General features: G+C 37.8%; 1 protein-coding gene across 1 annotated transcript in view; it reads left to right on the top strand.

Moving 5' to 3' along the window:
• Positions 1 to 15,414, top strand: part of Dpy19l2 (dpy-19 like 2) — a 159,851-nt gene that overhangs the window by 30,384 nt on the left and 114,053 nt on the right. The window contains exons 5-6 of the mRNA XM_021171758.2: positions 9,981 to 10,101; positions 12,485 to 12,578. Coding sequence (XP_021027417.1) covers positions 9,981 to 10,101; positions 12,485 to 12,578 — 215 coding nt within the window. The remainder of the gene's footprint in view (positions 1 to 9,980; positions 10,102 to 12,484; positions 12,579 to 15,414) is intronic.

Below are 15,414 nucleotides of genomic sequence, written 5' to 3'. Positions count from 1 at the left end.
TGAAGATCCTTTCCCAATCTGTTGGTGGTTTTTTTTGTCTTATTGATGGTGTCTTTAGCCTTGCAGAAGTTTTGCAGTTTCATGAGGTCCCACTTGTCAATTCTCGATCTTACAGCACAAGCCATTACTGTTCTATTCATGAATTTTTCCCCTGTGCCCATATCTTCAAGGCTTTTCCCCACTTTCTCCTCTATAAGTTTCAGTGTCTCTGGTTTTATGTGAAGTTCCTTGATCCACTTAGACTTGACCTTAGTACAAGGAGATAGGAATGGATCGATTCGCATTCTTCTACATGTTAACAACCAGTTGTGCCAGCACCATTTGTTGAAAATGCTGTCTTTCTTCCACTGGATGTTTTTAGCTCCCTTGTCGAAGATCAAGTGACCGTAGGTGTGTGGGTTCATTTCTGGGTCTTCAATTCTATTCCATTGGTCTATTTGTCTGTCACTATACCAGTACCATGCAGTTTTTATCACAATTGCTCTGTAGTAGAGCTTTAGGTCCGGCATGGTGATTCCACCAGAGGTTCTTTTATCCTTGAGAAGAGTTTTTGCTATCCTAGGTTTTTTGTTATTCCAGATGAATTTGCAGATTGCACTTTCTAATTCGTTGAAGAATTGATTTGGAATTTTGATGGGGATTGCATTGAATCTGTAGATTGCTTTTGGCAAGATAGCCATTTTTACAATGTTGATCCTGCCAATCCATGAGCATGGGAGATCTTTCCATCTTCTGAGATCTTCTATAATTTCTTTCTTCAGAGACTTGAAGTTTTTATTATACAGATCTTTCACTTCCTTAGTTAGAGTCACGCCAAGATATTTTATATTATTTGTGACTATTGAGAAGGGTGTTGTTTCCCTAATTTCTTTCTCAGCCTGTTTATTCTTTGTGTAGAGAAAGGCCATTGATTTGTTTGAGTTAATTTTATATCCAGCTACTTCACCGAAGCTGTTTATCAGGCTTAGGAGTTGTCTGGTGGAATTTTTAGGGTCACTTATATATACTATCATATCATCTGCAAAAAGTGATATTTTGACTTCATCTTTTCCAATTTGTATCCCTTTGATCTCCTTTTGTTGTCGAATTGCTCTGGCTAGGACTTCAAGTACAATGTTGAATAGGTATGGAGAAAGTGGACAGCCTTGTCTAGTCCCTGATTTTAGAGGGATTGCTTCAAGCTTCTCACCATTTACTTTGATGTTGGCTACTGGTTTGCTGTAGATTGCTTTTATCATGTTTAGGTATGGGCCTTGAATTCCTGATCTTTCCAAGACTTTTATCATGAATGGGTGTTGGATCTTGTCAAATGCTTTTTCCGCATCTAACGAGATGACCATGTGGTTTTTGTCTTTGAGTTTGTTTATATACTGGATTACGTTGATGGATTTCCGTATATTGAACCATCCCTGCATCCCTGGGATGAAACCTACTTGGTCAGGATGGATGATTGTTTTGATGTGTTCTTGGATTCGGTTAGCAAGAACTTTATTGAGGATTTTTGCATCAATATTCATAAGGGATATTGGTCTGAAGTTTTCTATCTTTGTTGGGTCTTTTTGTGGTTTAGGTATCAGAGTAATTGTGGCTTCATAGAATGAGTTGGGTAGAGTACCTTCTGTTTCTATTTTGTGGAATAGTTTGTGAAGAACTGGGATTAGATCTTCTTTGAAGGTCTGATAGAACTCTGCACTAAACCCATCTGGTCCTGGGCTTTTTTTAGTTGGGAGACTATTAATGACTGCTTCCAAAACTTTTATCATGAATGGGTGTTGGATTTTGTCAAATGATTTCTCATCATCTAACGAGATGATCATGTGGTATTTTTCTTTGAGCTTGTTTATATACTGGATTATGTTGATGGATTTCCGTATATTGAACCATCCTTGCATCCCTGGGATGAAGCCTAGTAGATCGTGATGGATGATAGTTTTGATGTGTTCTTAAATTCGCTTAGGCAGAATTTTATTGAGTATTTTTGCATCGCTATTCATAAGGGAAATTGGTCTGAAGTTCTCTTTCTTTTTTGGGTCTTTGTGTGGTTTAGGTATCAGAGGAATTGTGGCTTCATAGAATGAATTGAGTAGAGTACCTTCTGTTTCTATTTTGTGAAATAGATTGAGGAGAATTGGAATTAGTTTTTCTTTGAAGGTCTGATAGAACTCTGCATAAAACTCATCTGGTCCTGGGCTTTTTTTGGTTGGGAGACTATTAATGACTGCTTCTATTTATTTAGGGATATGGGACTGTTTAGATCATTAATCTGATCCTGATTTAACTTTGTACCTGGTATCTGTCTTGGAAATTGTCCGTTTCATCCAGGTTTTCCAGTTTTGTTGAGTATAGCCTTTTGTAGTAGGATCTGATAATGTTTTAGATTTCCTCAGGTTCTGTTGTTATGTCTCCCTTTTCATTTCTGATTTTGTTAATTAGGATACTGTCCTTGTGCCTTCTAGTTAGTCTGGCTAAGAGTTTATCTATCTCTTTGATTTTCTTAAAGAAATAGCTCCTGGTTTGGTTGACTCTTTGTAGTTTTTTTTTTTTTTTTTTTTTTTGTTATTTGTTTCCCCTTGGTTGATTTCATCCCTGAGTTTGATTATTTCCTGCTGTCTACTCCTCTTGGGTGAATTTGCTTCCTTTTTTTCTAGATCTTTTAGGTGTGCTGTCAATCTGCTAGTGTATGCTCTCTCTAGTTTCTTTTTGGTGGTACTCAGAGCTATGTGTTTTCCTCTTAGGAGTGCTTTCATTTTGTCCCATCAGTTTGGCTGTGTTGTGGCTTCATTGTCATTAAACTCTAAAAAGTCTTTAATTTCTTTCTTTATTTCATCCTTGACCAAGTTATCATTGAGCAGAGCATTGTTCAGCTCCCACGAGTATGTGGGCTTTCTATTATTTATGTTGTTATTGAAGATCAGTCTTATTCCATGGTGATTTGATAGTGTGCATCAGATAATTTCAATATTTTTGTATCTGTTGAGGACTGTTTTGTGACCAATTATATGGTCAGTTTTGGAGAAGGTACCATGAGGTGCTGAGAAGAATGTATATTCTTTTGTTTTAGCATAAAATGTTCTGTAGATATCTGCTAAATCCATGTGTTTCATAACTTCTGTTAGTTTCACTGTGTCCCTGTTTAGTTTCTGTTTCCAGGATCTGTCCATTGATGAGGGTGGGGTGTTGAAGTCTCCCACTATTATTGTGTGAGGTGCAATGTTTGCTTTGAGCTTTACTATAGTTTCCTTAATGAATGCGGATGCCCTTACATTTAGAGCATAGATATTCAGAATTGAGAGTTCATCTTGGAGGATTTTCCCTTTGGTGAATATGAAGTGTCCTTCTTCATCATGTTTGGTAAGTTTTGATTGAAAGTCTATTTTACTGGATATTAGGATTGGCAGCTCCAGCTTGTTTCTTGGGACCAATTGCTTGGAAGTCTTTTTTCCAACATTTTAGTCTGAGATAGTAACTGTCTTTGTTAGTGAGGTGTGTTTCTTCTATGCAGCAAAATGCTGGGACTTGTTTACATATCCTGTCTATTAGCTAATGTCTTTTAATAGATGAGTTGAGTCAATTAATATTGAAAGATATTGAAGGCAGATGGCTGTTGGTTCCATTATGTTTGTTTTTGTAGGTGGCTTGATTTGCTTGTGGCTCTCTCCTTTTGGTTTTGTTGTGAGATGATTAACATCCTGTCTTCTTTGGTGTAGGTACCTCCCTTGTGTTGGAGTTTCCTCTAGTATCCTCTGTTGGGCTAGAATGATAGATACTGTTTGAATTTGGTTTTGTCCAGAAATATTTTGGTTTCTCCATCTATGTTGATTGATAATTTTGCTAGGTATAGTAGCTTGGGCTGGCATTTGTGTTCTCTTGGAGTCTGCATGACCTCTGACCAGGCTCTTCTGGCTTTCATAGTCTCTGTTGAGAAGTCTGGTGTAGTTCTGATAGGTCTACCCTTATATGTTACTTGGCCTTTTACCCCTGCTGCTTTTAATATATATATATATATATATATATATATATATATATATATATATATATATATATTTTGTTCTGTGCATTTAATGTTTTGATTATTATGTGACAAGAGGATTTTCTTTTCTGGTCCTGTTTATTTGTTGTTCTATATATTTGGCTCTTTACACATTCATGTCCATCTCTTTCTTTAGGTTGGTGAGGTTTTTTGTTTCTATGATTTTGTTGAAGATGTTTACAGGTCCTTTGAGCTGGGAATCTTCCTTCTCCTCTATTTAGATTATTCTTAGATATGGTCTTTTCATTGTGTCTTGAATTTCCTGAATGTTTTGGGTTAGTTTTTTATGTTTTGAATTTTCTTTGACAGTTGTGTCAATTTCTTCTATGGTATATTCTACACCCGAGATTCATTCTTCTATCTCTTGTATTCTGTTGGTAGTACTTAACATCTGTAATTCTTGACCTCTTTCCTAGGTTTTCCATTTCCAAGTTGGCCTCCATTTGTGTTTTCTTTATTGTTTCTACTTCTATTTTCAGGTCTTGGACCACTTTATGCAATTCTTTCACCTGTTTGATTGTGTTTTCCTGTATTTCTTTCAGTGATTTATTTATATTCCCTGTAAAGACTCTATTATCTTAATGAGATCGGATTTTAGGTCAGCTTCCTGATTTCCCTATGTGTTGGTATATTCAGGGTGGGAGAACTGGATTCTGATGATGCCCACATATATATTCTTTTGTTGCTTATGTTCCTGTGCTTGTCTCTTGCTATCTGGTTATTCCTAGTGTATGCTAGTCTGGGTGACTCTGTCTGAAGTCTGCCTCTTTTGCTCCTGGGTTGCTTCAGATCTCCTGGTAGACCTATGGCCCCGGTTATAGCAGACCTCCTGTAGGATATTCCAACTAGGGGTTCTTCTGAGGGGCAGAGAAGCTGCTGATCTGTTACCCTGGCTGCAATAGATCTCCTAGGAGGCCTTCATACTGTTGGGTCTTCATAGGAACAGTCAAACTGTTGTCCTGTGTGAAGCTGTTCTCCAGGAGGATCTATGCACTTTGGTTTCTGCTTCCCTGTGTGCAGCAGAACACCAGGGAGGCTTCCCGTCTTTTGGGTCAGTTGCTGTGCATGACACAGAGCCCCTGAGAAGTCTTCAGACTGTGGCATCGGTTGCTTAGTTGCCCTGTGTACAAGCGGATCTCCTGGGATGGCTCAGACTGTGATGTCAGTTACCCCGAGTGCAGCAGATGTCCTGAGATGCCTCAGAATGTGTTTTCTTTAGGGAAAAAGACTAGCTATCAGTTTGTCCCAGCAGAAAGGACTGGGCAGAAGGGGTCTTCCTCCTCTTCCTCCTCTTTCTCTTCCTTCTCCTCTTCTTCTCCCTCCTAACTCCTCTTCCTCTTCCTTCTTCTGTAAGCGTTCAGGAATCACTGAAGAATAGTATCCCAGACTTAAATAGTATGCAAAAGCAAAGAGAGTTTATTCTGCAGAAATCAGTACCCAGTGATCTACCATTTATCAAAATGTGATAAATGTGGGTGAGATTTCAGGCCCAATTTAAAGCCTATTCAGGGAATTCCAGGGAGGGGTAGATGACCTTTATCTTGATTGGTTGTCTCTCTGCCTCTAGTGGGTGTCTCTTGGATTGGCTAGGGTTCTAGAAACTTTTCAGAACTGTTGCTGACTATTTTTGCCTCTAGACAGATGGTGGGCAGCTCTTGCTTGGCTGCCCATGGGGTTTACATTTTCCTGGAACTGGTTTGTTCATTTCTGGGTAGCAGAAACCTAAGCCTAATTACCTGAAATGCATTTTGCAGCTTGTCATGGAGTCAGCTTGGCTCCACCCTGTCCTCCCCCTCCTTCCCCTTTTTCTCTCCCCTCTGGCTTCCCCCCCTTCTCCTCCTCCTTTTCCCTCTCCTCCTCTCTCTCCTCTTCTTTTCCTGTTCCTCCTCCTCCTCTTCTCCCCTTTCCTCCTCCTCCTCCTCTTCCTGCTGCTTCTGCTGCTTTTTGGTTTTTGAGTCAGAGTTTCTCTGTGTAACCCCGACTAGCTGATAATTCTCTCTGTCCACAGGCTGGCCTTGAATTAATAGAGATTTGTCTGCCTGGGCTTCCTGAGTGATAGAATTAATGGCATGGACCACTGTTGTCTGCCGTTCTTTTTATCTTTTCAACCAGCTCTTAGATTCACTGATTCTCAGTATTGATTTCTTTGTTCTATTTTTATTGGTTTCTTCTTCAGCAGTTTCTGTTCTTGCCTCTGATTGGGTTTGGATTTGGTTTGTTCTTGTTTTTCCAAAATTTTAAATTGCATCATTAAGTCATTTGTTGTTTCTGTGATTTTTTTCATATAGGCACTTAGAACTTTCAGTTACCTTTGTAGACCTTCATTCAGTGTGTCCAGGAGATTTTTTCATTGTCTTTTCATATTCATTTAATTCCAGGAAATTTAATTTTTTTCTTCTTTGAGTCATTCATTATTCAGTAATGAGCTGTTAAATCTTCATGAGTTTGTATATTTACCAGAGATTCGTTTAATGACATTTTAAATTTTATTGCATTATTGTCAGGACACAGGAGCTATTTTAATCTTTAAATTTTTTATTTAATTATTTTATCTATTTACATTCCACCCATTGCTCTCCCTCTGTCCCCCTTCCCACAGTTCCTCATTCCATTCTCCCTCCCTCTTGCCTCTGAGAGAGTGCTCCATACCCCTACTGCAGCATCTCCCTTCCCTGGGGCCTCAGGTTTGTTGAGGATTAGGCACATCTTCTCCCACTGAGGCCAGACCTCTGGAATATATGTGCTGGGGTCCTCAGATAAGCTTGTGTATGCTGCCTGGTTGGTGGCTCAGTCTCTGGGAGCTCCAGAAGTTTGGGTTAGTTGAGACTGCTAGTTTCCTATGGGGTTGCCCTCCCCTTGGTCTCCTTCAATCCTTCCCCTAATTTCTCCATAGGGGTCTCTGACTTTAGTCCAATGGTTGGGTGTAAGTATCTACATATGTCTCAATCTGCTGCTGGTAGGACTTCTCAGAGGACAGCCATGCTAGGCTCCTGTTTGTAACCATATCATAGCATCAGCAATATTGTCAGGCCTTGGTGCTCCACCATGAGATGGATCCCAAGTTGGGCTGGTCACTAGACAGCCTTTACTTCAGTCTTTTTTTCATTTTTGTCCCTGCAGTTCTTTTAGACAGGAACAATTCTAGGTCAGAAATTTTTATTGTTGGTTGGCATCCCCATCCTTCCACTTAAGGCCCTGTCTATCTACTGGAAGTAGACTGTATGATTTCCCTCTCCCCATTGTTGGGCATTTTGGCTAAGGTCACCCCCACTGAGTCCTGAGAGTTGCTCACATTCCAGGTTTCTGGAGCTTTCTAGAGTCCCCTCCCCCTTACCTCCTACCGTCAGAAATTGTATATTTCCATTCATTCTCCTGGTCCTCTAAGCATCTTTCCTGTTCTCCACCCCCAAATATGTAATCCTGTTCCCCCTTTTCTCTCTCCCTTCTCCTACCATCTGTCTCCTGTGATTATTTTGTTCCTTCTAAGTGGGATTGAAGCATCATCCTCACTTGGGCCTTCCTTCTTGTTAAACATTTTATGATCTGAGGATTGTATCCTGGGTATTCTGTACTTTTTGGCTAATACCACTTACCAGTGAATACATAACATGCATGTCCTTTTGAGTCTGGGTTACCTCACTCAGGATGATATTTTCTAGTTCCATCTATTTGCCTGCAAAATTCATGATGTCCTCATTTTTAGTAGCTGAATAGTATGCCATTGTGTAAATGAATCACAATTTCTGTATTCATTCTTTATTTGAGGGGCATCTGCATTGTTTCCAGCTTCTGGCTATTACAAATAAGGCTGCTATGAACATAGTCGAGCACATGTCCTTGTGGTATGGTGGAACATCTTTTGGGTATATGCCCAGGAATGGTATAGCTAGATATTCATGTAGAATTATTCCCAATTTTCTGAGGAACCTCCAGATTGATTTCCAGAGTGGTTGTACCAGTTTGCAATCCCATCAGCAATGGAAGAGTTTTCCTCTTTCTCCACATGCTTTCCAGTATGTGCTGTCACTTGAGTTTTTGATCTTAGCAATTCTGATTGGTGTAAGATGAAATCTTTTTTATTGTACATGACTTTCATTTCCTTGATTAGACTTATTCTAAAATGTTTTATTTTATTTTTTTGAGGATAATGTGAATGAGGTTGTTTTTCATGATTTCTTTCTTAGCATGCTTGTCATTGGGATATAGGAAGACTACTGATGTTCATATTTTGATTTCGTGCACCAGGGACTCAGAGCTTCAGACCATAAACACTTGAGGTCACCACAGATGGTCTGGCAGTGCTAATTGTGGAACATATGCATGGCTCAGGTTACATATGATCAGATAGTGGAGATTTAGGATCACAGGAGGGGAAGTATATGCATGTTTTAGTTGATAAGTCCTTAGATAACAGCATAGGGTTGTGTTGGGTTTGGGTCCATAGATCCTCAGAGCTTCCTCTTGAATAATTAAATATCATTGTGAAAATGTGGTAATATGCAACCAGAGGTGTATTTCTAGATGATACAAAATGGAGAAATCTTCAATTAACCAATGATTACTCAGTATCAGTTTTATATATTCATTTATTTTGTACTTATACTGTCAATATCTAATCTATGGGTTAAAGATGTACATTTAGAACAATATTTTTGAGAAGGTTAAATATATTTCTTACAATCTCTAAGCCAGCCATTTGTGCAGAAGACCTCTCATTCCTTTTGTAACAAATGGTTATTATTAAGTTCACCTGAAAGATGAGTTGACATTCTGAGGTTGAGAGGTCACTTGAAAACATAGAAATTATTATATGTTGAGTATAAATTTTTAATATGATTTAATTTTGATTATGTACAATGGTCTTTTTTGTGTGTGAGTTTATGAGAATCTGAGTGCAAGTGACCATAGCATTGAGGAACTGTCATCAGAGAGTCTGTTGCTGGAATTATAGGTGACTGTTAGCTACCCAGTGTGGGTGCTGGGAATGGAACTCTAGCCATCTGTAAAAGCAATGTGTTCTCTTAACCACTGAACTATCTCTCCAGCCCCAGGGGCAGAATTGGAGTTCAAATTTGATTCCAAAATTATATTTTTCTTACTCTTTCAAAGTTCATACCCAAAGGAATATGATTCTAGATTTAGTAAACATATAATATGGTCTATATTTTGTATAGGCACCACAAAGTAAAAGAATACAAATAATAATTTTTTAAACAGTATCTCAATTTTTAAAAGGCAAAATTATAAAATCTAAAGTTTGGACCAAGAAATATCATTATGGGATTGCTCAGCTGTGTATTACTGCATGTAGCTACATGCAGTCAGTGGCACACAGATGAGAAAGGTGACATCAAATATTAAGTGTCAATTCTATGTGTTTTTTTCTCTTTGCTATTCTTTTGTTATTTCCCCCAAAGGAATCTCACACTATTTTTACCCAAAATCCACCATGTTTGAAAAAAATCCCAAATATGAGCATTATATTTATTTATTTAATTTATTCATCTATCTCATTTAATTTACCTCTCTTGCCTCTGAACTTTCAAAAGTAGGTTTTAGGTTGAGAAGAACCAATTACGTCCATCTTATTGTTCCAAATTTTAATCTGCCCTGGAGCTGTGACTCCATTGCATTGCAATTTTTAAAATGATGTGTTCTCACAATAAAGAAGAACTCTAGAGTAAAGTGAAATGTTTTGAAATGTGTCTGTACACTTTTTGTTTTGCTTTAACCATGTCCTCTTATATTTGGTTGTATGGTTCTGGCACTATAATTAAGTTGACTACTACATATAACTATTACCAAAATTAAATTACAAAATAGCTATTTTTCAGATAAGTTTACTTAGGTTTTTAATGTTAAAACAATGTCATCATAGACTAGACAATGTTTTCTAGAGAAGTCTATCATTGTGATTAGAATATGTTTTATTTCACCTTCTCTTTTATAGGTAGTCATAGCCTACTGGTATCGCACAATCATAGGAATAATGAATTTATTTGGGATAGAAACTAAGACATGTTGGAACGTCACCAGAATGGAGCCTCTTAATGAAGTTCAGAGCTGTGAAGGCACGTGTCCTCCTTAATGTCGCTGTGCGCGCACTCATGTTTTCATAGACAGCTGATGTTGTGACTCATTTAAAATTTATAATAAACTCTGACCAATTTTATTTAAGACATTATAGAAATGTTGCATCTCAATACATATCTTGTACTTTAAACTTTTTTTCTGAAGAAGCTATATACTTAATAATTTGAGTATAAATTAGAAATTTAATTTGAGTATCAATATATCCAATGCAAGGTACTTGAGTAAAAGTCCATTTCAGAATAAGATAGTACAAATAATTTGGGATAATATCAGAACCCCCTTTTGGAAGATAAAGAGACAAATATATACTTGCAGTAGTTATATATTAGTTGATGCTAATAATCAGCTATTATATTTTTGGTTGTGAGCCTAGCCTTTAACGACTGAGCCATCTCTCCAGCCCATAATCAGCTATTATAAATATTGCTTTATCCTTGTTCATAGTACAAGAGGAATCTTAATGAAACTCTCTCTATATATCTTCTACATTTGTATCTTTGCCAAACAATTTAAAAACAAAAACGAACAAACAAAATACCCTTGAGAATTATGTAACAGTTTTCCAGCTGCCCTTGTGACTCTGTCCATAGCTACACAGAATTATGTATCATATATACAGGTGTTTTTTCATATATTCATACATGACTATTTTCCCACAATATTGCTACTTTCTAAATTTATTTAACTCTTAAGGGTATGAACAAAATTTGAATTTTCCATACTTTTTAAAAACTGATTTCCTTAAATACCTAAAATGATACTGGCAAAGGTTGTTTAAGGAGTGGTTATACTTTGTGGTTTTTGCAACATACAGCAATAGAGACTATAGCTTATCAAACATTACACTTTATAGAGTGTCCATCTTCAAAAATGTATAAGCTTTTCTGATGGTTGAAAATCATTACCTTGAACATATGTGGTATATATTAAGTTCCCAATCAGCAAGAGGCCAGTGTTTGATATTTGGAGTGCATAGAAGATTTGGGAGACATTGCTTTACAACTCAGAGAGCTTATGCTATCAACAGGCTGTTAGCAGTTATAATGGTAGTGCATATTACAAATGTGCAGATGCTGACAATGTAGTTAAAGGCAGACCACACTGGAGCACGTGCTGGCTGTGGATTTGCACTGTTTTAATGGAAAACCATAACAGATCCACATGCTGAAGCATCACTGCTAGCTGCATCACTGCTGGCTGCATCACTGCTAGCTGCATCACTGCTGGCTGCATCACTGCTAGCTGCGTCACTGCTGGCTGCATGAAAAGCTCATCTGTGAGGGGTAGAGGTGGGTTCCATGGGGTCAGGTAGATCACTGATGTGCTCTATTTAGTTTGGAAGAAAAGTCACTGCAAATGTCTGGGTTTAAGAAGCAGTTGGATATAGGATGTTTAGCAAGAAGGATGGTGAAGAGTCATGCAATTGGCTTCTAGTTTGAGTCTATAGACTGACAGGAGAATGAAAAATAATGAGTGCACGTATTAGAACCTAAATACCCTGAGCTGGAAATACTAAGTGGGTATGTGGCTGTAGAAACTTAGAAATAAGAAAGATCTCTTGTCTGAATATAGATTTGCTACCACCTGTGTGTGGATGGCCACTGGACATAGAAAGAACATGTGACAGAGGTCATGTGGTCTTGGGATGAAAGGGTGAATGAAACAGAGCAAGCAGGGTCACAGGGCTTATCTCTCTGTAGGCAGAGCAGCATAACCTTGCAAATCACCTAGGTTTTAAATAGTTTTCTCAAACATAAAACTCCTTCATACCAGTTAATCTCAAAACTTTGCCTGAGACTTGTATGAAATGATGAATATAAAGCACACAGGAAGTAACATACATGCAAACACATTCATATATAAAATTTACATCATATATATCATATATCATATATATCATGCATGTCTACAGCATAACAGATGAAGTGAGTAGATCATATTACAGACAGCAAGAATCTTCCTTGAGGTTAGGGCCTGTGTTACACTGATCTGAGGGCCCAGAAAAGACAGAAGTGGCTCCAGAGAATTCTCCAAGTGTTTCTACAAAAGTCCCAGACACTGAAGAGTAACAGCAGCATTTGAATTAATGTGACCCTCAGCATATATTACAAAAACATGCCATTAGGGAAAACTGTAAATATAACTAAGTATACATGGTAGGGGTTGTGGCTGGGTGAGGACCTGGCCTTGGCCCCTGGGATAGCCAACAAATCAGCGCACTGTGGAGGTAAAGATGATTGTAGCATTTACGAGTGAGCATGAGAGCAAACGTTTTGAGTACATGTATAAGTTTTTGTTTATAAAGCACTGAAATCATATTGCTCATTAAATACTGAATAACCTTTGTCTTCTTTAAAAAAGGATTGGGAGACCCAGCTTGCTTTTACATTGGAGTAATTTTTATTTTAAATGGACTAATGATGGGCTTGTTCTTCATATACAGTACATACCTGAGGTAAGACTAGTAAAGAGACCCTGTAAGAACTGGTTGGTACCCATTAACTAAGTGAAGAGGGAACTTAATGAAACAAATTGACTAGTTCAGGGAATTTTATAGAACTGGTTTTCTATAACCAATGCTATGCAAACAGAAATGAGCTGCCACTAAAGAACACCACAGGCCTCCCTTTTACCCTTCTGGGGACTTTTGAAAACTGTTTGGAGTGTGAATGTGTCTAGTCTGAGATCATGAAGTTAATCATGATAATCACACATCCACTCTCCATTGCTCCTTAGGAGAGCCAAGTGAATTAGCTTTTGTCAATGAAAATTAAGGCAAAGTTAGCCTTGGTTATATCTAGGAATGCTTTGTTATACCCGGGACCTGCAGGCACCGCTGCTGCTTCTCTATGTCTTCTGATTTTTGCTTGAATGTGCTATCTGGAGTCATCCTGTGACACAGGACAGAGGGAAGACCACAAAATAGCTATTATATCTGGCTCTTTGCAGACTAGCAACCTGGCACTGTTGAAATAATGCCAACAGATAACTTATATTTTCATTTGTGTTGAGAGATATAGTATATATCTATATTGTCTGACTACTTTGTCAGACATTTTGTTTCTTTCAGTGGAATACATTCTACTGAAACATTAGCTTTCTTTACATTCCTGTGACTCTTGAATCACATAAAATTACAAATAAAAAACATCTGGACTTTGGGTCGGGGGACAATATCTCAGCAAGTGTCCCCCTCTATTCCTCCACACCTTCTGTTTTAGGCAGGATCTCTCACTGAACCTGGAGACCACTGATTGGGTAGCCATTCTAGCCAATGAACACCCTTAATCTTCCTGTCTCTACCTCTCAAACTTTTATGTAGGTACTGGGGATCCAAATTCATGTCCTTAAGTGGTGTTTTGGGGATGACTGGATGGGAAACCTCTCAATAGCTCCATGAACAACAACGAACTTTAAACACTCAAGGATAAACTGTAATATAATACCAGAAAAACATTAAATAATAGGGCCACAAGCAAGGACTTTCCTAACAGCATTCTAATAGCTCAGGAAATAATTGCTATCATGTGCAGTCATACTAATTGAATGCAACTGGTCTGGTGTGATCTTGGAAGCTAAGCAGGGCTGATCCTGGATAATACATGGTGTAAGAAAATAATTATAGTAATCAACAAATTGGATTGTTTGAAATAGAAAAGGTTTTGCACGGAAAAAGCAATATTTTACAGAGCTAAGATATAAACCACATAATGGGAGAAACATATGGAAAGACTCAAAGTAAACACACCAAAGAGTTTCTTGCAAATCCATCTTTATTGCTATACTAGTCACATATCCAGAAACAGAAAGCAGCCTAGTTATAAGTCAATAGATAAGCTGATAAGGAGAATGCACATATATACAACAGAATAGCTTCAGTCCTGAAGAGGAATGAAATCATGGCATTTGCAGCAAAATGAAAGCAACTGAAAATCATTAGGTTAAGTGTAAACAGCCAGACTCTGAAAAACAAAACAAAAACCAAACAAAACAATAAAACATCTCCAAAACAAAAATCAAACAAACTTCATGAGGAACCCAGATTTCAATAAAAGTATAAGGGTGTACACATGTCTATGTGTGTTCATGTCTCTGTGTATGTACTTTCTCAAAAGTCATGAAACCAGAAAGGGAATTTTGAAAGGTGAATAAGGCTCTAAAGAGTGGTAAAAACCAGAAAGAGCAACAGAATACACAAGATTAAAAAGTAGAAGGGGCTGGAGAGATGGAACAGCAGTTTCAAAGACTGGTTGCTCATGCAGAGTCTATATTCATTTCCTAGCACCTGACTGGGCAACCACCTGTATCTCCCGTTCCAGGGGCTCCAATGCCTTCTCTGACTTCTGCAGAAACCTGCACACATATAATGCACATACAGACAAGCAGATGTGGGAACTGACTGGGAGAGGAAAGAGAACCAATGGAGGGGGGAGAGTTTATGTTCAGACAGTAGGGGAGAAAGTAGCTTAATGACACACTGATGGAAATATGCCATGACAAAATGCATTAGTTTATATGCTAACCTAAATAAAACTTAAAAGTAGCAAAGAAAGTCCTGTACATATACATGGTAGACATTATTCAGTTATAAATAAAAATGAGATTATTTCATTCCCAAGAAAATCTATGGAGCTGGAGAGTACCATATTATGTGAAATAAACCAATAAATAAAGACAAATACCATGTTTTCTTTTATATGCAGATTTAACCTAGACTTTAAAACTATAGAATGAGTTGTGAAATTAAGAAGGAATACTGTTGTTAGAAGGCAGAGGCCTAATGGGGATGGAAGTAGGGAACAAAAGTAAGTAATGGGGAGGGTGGCTCAGTGGTTAAGAGTACTTGCTGTACTCTAGACAGACTGGTGTTCAGCACCCACATGGCAGGTCATAATCGTGTGTAAGACCAGTTCCAGGTGACATGGCACCCTAGTCTGGCCTCTTTGGGCACCAGCTATGCACACATGTGATGTACATACATGCCAGAAAACACTCATGTTCATAAAGTAAAAATGAATAAATGTTTTTTTAAGTTAAAAAAAGGGTAAGTAATGAGGGAAAAGAAAATCATCACAGTGGGAGTCTCTGGGTGTAGATTTATATAGGTATATAATAGTTTATATAATACAGGTTTTATATTAACTATACATACTACATATATGATATATGAGACACAAAAGCAGAAGGCAGATCAACAAGAACGCAAAATGGGAAAGGAACAAAGGAATGTAATGGGCTGAATGTGTGCAAAGTACAATCACATATATATATATATATATATATATATATAT

This window comes from Mus caroli, unplaced genomic scaffold, assembly GCF_978045245.1.
Source record: "Mus caroli unplaced genomic scaffold, Mus_caroli_1 scaffold_11, whole genome shotgun sequence".
Taxonomy (NCBI): Eukaryota; Metazoa; Chordata; class Mammalia; order Rodentia; family Muridae; genus Mus; species Mus caroli.
The sequence above is the reverse complement of the archived record's forward strand: the minus strand, read 5'-3'. Positions and strand labels throughout refer to the sequence as shown.